Source organism: Aegilops tauschii, chromosome 2 (genome assembly GCF_002575655.3).
Source record: "Aegilops tauschii subsp. strangulata cultivar AL8/78 chromosome 2, Aet v6.0, whole genome shotgun sequence".
In the NCBI taxonomy this organism is placed as follows: Eukaryota; Viridiplantae; Streptophyta; class Magnoliopsida; order Poales; family Poaceae; genus Aegilops; species Aegilops tauschii.
This window is the reverse complement of record NC_053036.3, coordinates 275,019,032-275,026,174: the sequence shown is the minus strand read 5'-3', so window position 1 is coordinate 275,026,174 and position 7,143 is coordinate 275,019,032. Positions and strand designations below refer to the sequence as shown.

The 7,143-nt window shown below is 43.9% G+C and overlaps 2 protein-coding genes across 2 annotated transcripts; both read left to right on the top strand.

Moving 5' to 3' along the window:
• The first annotated feature begins 416 nt into the window (after window positions 1-416).
• Window positions 417-2,574, top strand: LOC109754425 (protein FAR1-RELATED SEQUENCE 5-like). Its single transcript, XM_040400306.1, has 5 exons — window positions 417-871; window positions 1,007-1,386; window positions 1,489-1,886; window positions 2,049-2,310; window positions 2,414-2,574. Exons 1-5 carry the CDS (start codon window positions 417-419, stop codon window positions 2,572-2,574), a joined length of 1,656 nt encoding a protein of 551 aa, XP_040256240.1.
• Window positions 2,575-4,696: 2,122 nt separating this feature from the next.
• LOC141040934 (uncharacterized) lies at window positions 4,697-5,947 on the top strand. The gene is made up of 2 exons (XM_073507050.1): window positions 4,697-5,043; window positions 5,704-5,947. Exons 1-2 carry the CDS (start codon window positions 4,697-4,699, stop codon window positions 5,945-5,947), a joined length of 591 nt encoding a protein of 196 aa, XP_073363151.1.
• The last annotated feature ends 1,196 nt before the right edge of the window (window positions 5,948-7,143 follow it).

Sequence of the window (7,143 nt, the reverse complement as noted above, 5' to 3'; positions counted from 1 at the left end):
AGCGGTTGCGACGGGAAGACCACGCCAAAGAGACGGAAATTTTGGCCACTCTAGCAGGGTCCAAAGTACAAGATATGAGCCATATCGACAGGAGCAAACTCACAACGAATCTGAGGGGAGACAGCCGTACAATGAGAGACGGAGAGCTTCGTCAACATTGCTCCCTCCAAGAGATGCATTGCTGCATGTGCCAAGGGTGACACCACCCGCGCCCATACACCAGGGTGAACAGCAAACACCGAAGGCAGCACAGAGCTATACACATGTAAGTATCCATTCAAAAAAAAACATACAAGCACAGTCCATACCATGGTACTGTGGCCACACCATCTAACATTTTCATAACTGCGTTTTTGTTTGCTCACTGTTGCGTGCAACCACCTAACATTGAAGCTTACGTTCTGCCAAGGCTAGAGATGCGCTTTGAAACTTTCAAAGAAGCAAAGGACTTCTACAACGTCTATGCAAAGCACACGGGTTTTGCTGTCAGGGAAGGCTCTAAGGTTGAGACCAGAGTCTACCTTTATTGCACGTGCCATGGAGTGTATGAATCGAAGGTGTCAGAAGCAAATAGACAGCGGAGCAAGACGACAGCCAGGACTAACTGCGGGGCTAAAATGAGGCTGAAGAGGGAAAATGATGGAACACTTGTCGTAAAAGAGATAGTCTGGGAACACAACCACATGCTACAGCTCACCCCCCAAATGCTTGTCTTCTTGCACTCCCACAAAAAGTTTGACAAAGCAATCTTGGAGTACGTCAAGTACCTGCAGTTCCAAGGCATTGAACACGCGAAAATCATGAGCATACTGGGCGGCGATGACCCTGGTAGCTACTTCCTCAAAATGAATGCCAAAGACCTGATTAACCTGTAAGTACAAACTTGTTCTCCTCCCATAAACCCCTCTGTCTATTTTCCTCTGCCAGTACAAACATATTATGCAACGCATGACCTGACGCCAGTTCAACATGCATTTTTGAATGACTGTTCACTTTTAATATGCAGCAAAGCAAAGAATTCAAGGATGGATGATGTGGACGATGTCCTAAAGACTGTCAACTTCTTTAGGGAGATGAAAGCTATAAACAGGGAATTCTTCTGTGACATGCAACTTGATGAGTCCGACAGAATTAAGAACATATTCTGGGCAAACGCAAGCTGCCGAGGGGCATATCAGGACTTTGGTGACTGCGTAACGTTTGACACCACATATAAGACCAACAAGTACCATATGCCACTTGGGGTGTTTGTGGGTACTAACCACTTACAGACTACATTCTTTGGTTTTGCCCTGATAAGAGATGAGGATGCAGATTCATTCAAATGGTTGTTCAAGACATTTTTAAGGTGCATGAGAGGGAAGGCTCCTACATGCATCCTCACAGGTACAACCGCCAAAACTACATGTAAAAATGTTGTGTCAGTTCTATTTTGTATATATGCACTACCATCTACTGACCACTCCACGTCTCTTTTCTCATTACCAGACCAGTGCCCGGCAATGGCTTTGGCGATCCCATATGCTTTCAAGAACACAGTACACAAGCTGTGCCACTGGCACATTATGAAGAAGTACAGGGAACACCTCGCATTCCTGTACAACCTGCACGAAGACTTTAAGGATGAATTCACATCAATCCTTAACTGGCCCCTCATGCCAACTGAGTTTGAGGCTGCCTGGAAAAGACTCATGAGTAAGTACAACCTTCATGATGATGCCACGATGGTGGCCATGTGGAATGAGCGTGAGAGATGGATATCAGCCTACTACAAAGAAATTTTCTGCGCCAAAATGACATCCACACAACGAAGTGAGAGCATGAACTATGTGCTCAAGAGGAACTTCGTAAGTGAGAGACAAAACCTCCACCAGTTTGTCAGCCAGGTAAACTCCTGCGTCAAAACCAGGAGACAATGGGTAACCGGGTCTCTATCTATCACCTGTCTTGAGACAAAATAACATGCTTGCTAAAGTAAAAGTTTATTAGTTAGGCAAGTTTTTGATGTGAGAAAACTAATAATTTGGTCATCACTCTTACTTGGGCAGAAGGAAGAAAACACGCTGACCTTCTATGGGTTTGACACCCAGATGGCAAAGCTTTACTCACGAGCTGTGTACAGCGAGATCAGAGAAAGGCTAAAACTGAGCACACTCTTCATGGCGACAGAGACGGAAGAGCCCACAAAGTACCTCGTGCTCTACAACAAGCTGCAAAAACTGACTGTGTGGGCTCATCACGCATTCCAGGTGGTTGCAGACCCCGTGGGAGAAATATATGACTGTGAGTGCAAGCTATGGGACCACACAGGTGAGCACTAAAAAAAAGATGTTACATGCTGTACTACTTATTTTTGCAAAGTTTTTGTTCGAATGAAATGACAAAAAACATGCACCTCTTCCAAAAAATACAGGTATTTTCTGCGTGCATGTCCTGTGCATGATGCAGACAATCAAGGCTGACAGCATTCCAGAGAAATACATCCTCAGGAGATACACCAAACGTCCGAACATCCAGCCAACATTCAACAGAAATGACTTGAGGGCAGTAGCGTCAAACAAGGCCTCCCAATAATGCATTGAAAGCGCACTGCTGCAGCAGAACATGAGGGTGCACAGAAAAAGCTTGAGAAGCCAAGAGCAAATGGCGAGGTCACGAATCGTCATGGACAAATTTGAACAAGAACTCGACGCCATGCATTCTGCTGAAAACGGAGGTGTCGCAGACAATGGAGCCATTGAGCAGGATATTGCTACAATCTTATCCGAGATGAACCATCTGGGAGCTATTGAGCCATTCGACAACGAGGAAGATGAGCAACAGCAACCAGAGCTTGCCCATGTGCACACTCAAGAGGAGCAACATGCTCACGTGCAAGATTATGAGCTTGATGGTGTTGTAGGCAAACGACATGAAAATATGACATACTACCAGCAGCAGCAGGAAAGGGTGATTAAACCACCCATATTCTCAAACACAAAGGGGAGGAAGAGTAAGACGCAAGCAGCGAAAGCAGCAAAAGCAGCAGCCAAAAAGCCGCCACGCCCCATCAGGCGCGTGGAATCTGGCCCGGACGGCAAACCTCTCGGGACAAGGGCATGCGGATTCTGCAACGTCTTGACCAACCATAATTACCACACAGGCCCACTCCGCATAGATGCCACTGTCAACAAGCAAACGCTGCAGAAGCAGATTGGAGCCGCCCAGGTTTCAACCAATGGAGACGACACACGTAACAGCTACACTTGCCGCAAGTGTGGGGGAACTGACGGACATAATGCCCGCACGTGCAAGTGGCCAAGGAGGTCAGTGGCGCTGAACAGAAACATGGCAAAGTCCAGAGTTCCAAAAAATCAAAAGAAGAGGATGAAGAAGAAGAGTTTGACGAGAATGACGACCAATCAGACGAAGACAATGAAGATGATAGTGTTGGGGACGAGGAAACTGAAACTAACGATGAAGCTGCCAAGGCTCAAGCAGGAAAGGTCGCCGGCAAGGGATAACATTCGGGGCCAGTTAGGAGGAGCTCAAGACTGAACAATCCATAGTGGTTATGCTGCTGCATCAACTGAAAAAATAAGCTTGTACTCTCAGTTGCCTTGGTACACAATGAGGAAACATATCAGAAACACTGTCGTTACCAAAACTTATTTAACATTATCATCGATTTCTCGATCAGTACTATAGTTAAGATATAATTTGTGATTTGTGCCAGCTGGACAAGTGACATTATTATGTAAACCATTTGATAATCCTTTTGAATGCAGTCACAAATACATTTCAAAAAACTTATTTGGATTTATGTAACGCCAACACTACTGTCGACCAGTAGCTCAGCAAAAATATGTTAAGGAAAAATTAAACCCTTATAGTACATTAGTACTGATAATTCTCACTCATCAGTACGGATGGCATAGTAACCAAAACACACCCGTGAACACCTCAAAAAACATCGTTTCAAAAACAAGCTATGTCTGGTTCTGCTAGTCCTAGTTCAGAAAGACCATCAGTACATAAAAATAATTACCTCAAGCAAAATGCAAACATAATACACCTGTACCGATGAAAATCTAATTTATCTGTAAAAAATACTTTCAGAGATTATCTTGATATAAACAATCCTTTCATAAAACAAAATTGTTTTAAAAAACATTAGCATGACACACATAGTCTGACTAGTATTTGGTAAGTTCAAATACACTGCAATCACAAGTCCAAGTACCCACAGTAGAGGAGTACAAACCTCCATCATCACGAACCCTGACACGTGCAAGTGGGATAAGCAGCTAGTACAGCTTGACAAGACAGATCGGTGCGACAGTAAAATGCCATCATCACCGACCCTGACACGAGCAAGTGGGATAAGCAGCTGGTAAGTACAGCTTGACAAGACTACTCAGTGCGACCAGATTAATACCTTGGCAAACAAATTGGCTTGGACGGTTGGTTCTTCCAGGCCACCGCCCGCACCATCCACTGGGCGGTTGCCACAAGGGACTGCAAACGGCGACCCCACGCCACTACACCCACGCCCCCGACGAACCGCCTCCTATACATCCCCGTCGACGCACTACAAAAAACCCCATTATCTTCCATCTCTCCCTCATTCCCAAAAACCACCATTGCCACTTCCATCTCCACTGCACACAAACAACAAACTTCTCTCTCCCAAGCCCACCGTCGCCGGAGGAGGGTGATGGCGGAGGAACCGTCCGCCAAGCGTCATCATGGCGAGATGTCGGACAAGACTAGCAACCTCGTCGACGTTCACGTCCCCGACGAGAAGCGCGAGCACACCACAACACTCACAGGGGTTGAGCTCCACGGCAAGGAGATGGTGGAGATCGTCTGCACCAGCAAACGAGACAAGGCCGACGAGATGATCTCCAGGCTCTGGAGGAAGGCCGGCGGCAAGCTTCGTAAGATCGTCGGCGTTGGTGTGCACTACACCAGCGAAAATGAACCTCCCCAGATGGCAGCAGTCCTGCAGTTGTGCGTCGATGAGCTCTGCTCGGTGTACCACATCGCAGCGGCCACAAAATGGTGACCCATCCTACTCATTTGCCCTGTTTGGTTCATCTGTTTTATTAGTACCGTATCCTGAAAATTTCATCAGACTTGTTTCCCAACTAGATGTACTAGTGTGGTTTGTGAAAAGTGGATGCACTACTGCATTTTCTCAAGTAGATACACTATAAATGTATTTTTGAACCTGATGCACTGGGTTACTATTTGGAAAATCTTGTGGACGATTAATTTCTGAAGTTGATCGACTAGTGTAGTTTCTGAACTTGATCCAATAGTGTAGTTTATGTACTCAATGTATTAAAAAGATGTTTCTGAACTTGATGTAGTGAAGTATTTTCTAAATTTGATCTAATGTTATTTTGATAAGAAAGAAAAACTAAGGACTTGGTGAAGCACTGGTTATGTGTTATCCTATTCAACAAAAGTAAAACTAAACTAGTACTAAAGCAGCACATACAAGATTGACTGAAACTATGTATAATCCAAACAGAAAAAAACATGATGTACTTGAATTTAATTTCAGAACTTTGTTTACTAGTTTCTGAAGTACAATCATCCATTAATTATGCTATATAAGCATCTACTTCATGGATTCATCGCTTGTAAAACAAAACAAAAATGAATAATTCAAACATCAAAGTAATGCTAATTTTCAAAATGTCTCTCCCCTTGCAGGCCCAAGCGCCTGAACGAGATGCTGCAGCATGAGAGGTTGTTCACATTTGCCAGTTTCAGCATTGAAAGCGACAAAGAGAAGCTGAAGATGTCTGGTTTGGAGATCAACCCCAACAAGTTCATCGACATTCAGCGCCTCTGGAGAGTTCCATACATCGGAAAAGAGTACGACTCCTTGACTGATGTTGCAGCCAGCGCCATCCACCCATTCTACAAAGGCATGAAGAAGAACATCGACACGTAGGAAGATCACAAACTATGTGGGATCAGCCTGCTACCAAACAACCTCATCGAGTACACAGGAGTAGATGCGTACGCCGCGTACAAGTCATGGAACATGATCGACTACATCACAGATGGTTGGGAATTTGCAAAAGAGCGGGAGGCTAACAACTACTATGACCGCCCCTTTTGCCCCTTTTAGGGATGAAGATACATCAGAGCCTGTCTTCGTTTTCCTTCCGCTTGTGCTTGCCTTTTATCTTGTTGTTTCAAATTAGTAGTTTGCTCTTGTTGGGTTGAACCAGTATGATTATGTCGTGCTTGTCATGGTTGAACAAGTTTACTTATGTCATCAAGTACAATGTTTTGCTTCTCTCATTATATAAGTTTGGTAGCTTCGTATGTTGTTAATCCATCATTTCAAATTCAAAGTAGCTTCTGAATGGAACTTTGTGGCTGCTCTAAAGTACTAGTTATGAAGCAACTAATCACACAACGTTGTTCCATGTGTAGTTTCGATTCAGTATTGTATAGAAAACATAATGTTGAAAACAATCAGCACAATTTGAGTTGCTTAAAAACGCTTCAAAAGTTGAAGCAGAAATTCTTAGTACTTCATGTAGTGTTCTCATTCATATGTAGCTGCTAGAAAATTAACAAGTACTACAAACAGAAAAAGTTAAGAAGCATCATCACACACTTATGTTGGTCACTTGCAGATTAAGAATGACAGTACTAGTACACTTGATCGGACAGTACATACTTACTACAATAAAAAGCACAAAGAAGCATCAATCCTTAACACCCCCCAAAAAATGTCAGACTAAGAACATAAGTGCTACTATGAATGGACTATCAGTACGACTTAGTCTACACGCAAGTACCATAGTACTAAAAATGACACCAGAAGACCCTTGAGAACAATCACAAAAACAAACACAAAAAAGAAGGCAAAAAACTCAAATGAAAAAGATTACATTTACACAAAACTCACAAGAACTAGAACAAAAAGAATCAGTCCAAGTTACCGGTGGAGTCAAGTACTACATTCAAACAAACAAAAAAGAAAAAATTGACCGCCCAAGGACAGGCGCGGGCCCTGACGTTGCTAGATACTTGAACTCGAGCCCGTAGGCGAATCCCTAGTAATCCACACAACGCAGGACCAGCCGACCAGGGCCCACAGGTTATGATAGAGAGCGAGCGCCGTATATAAGC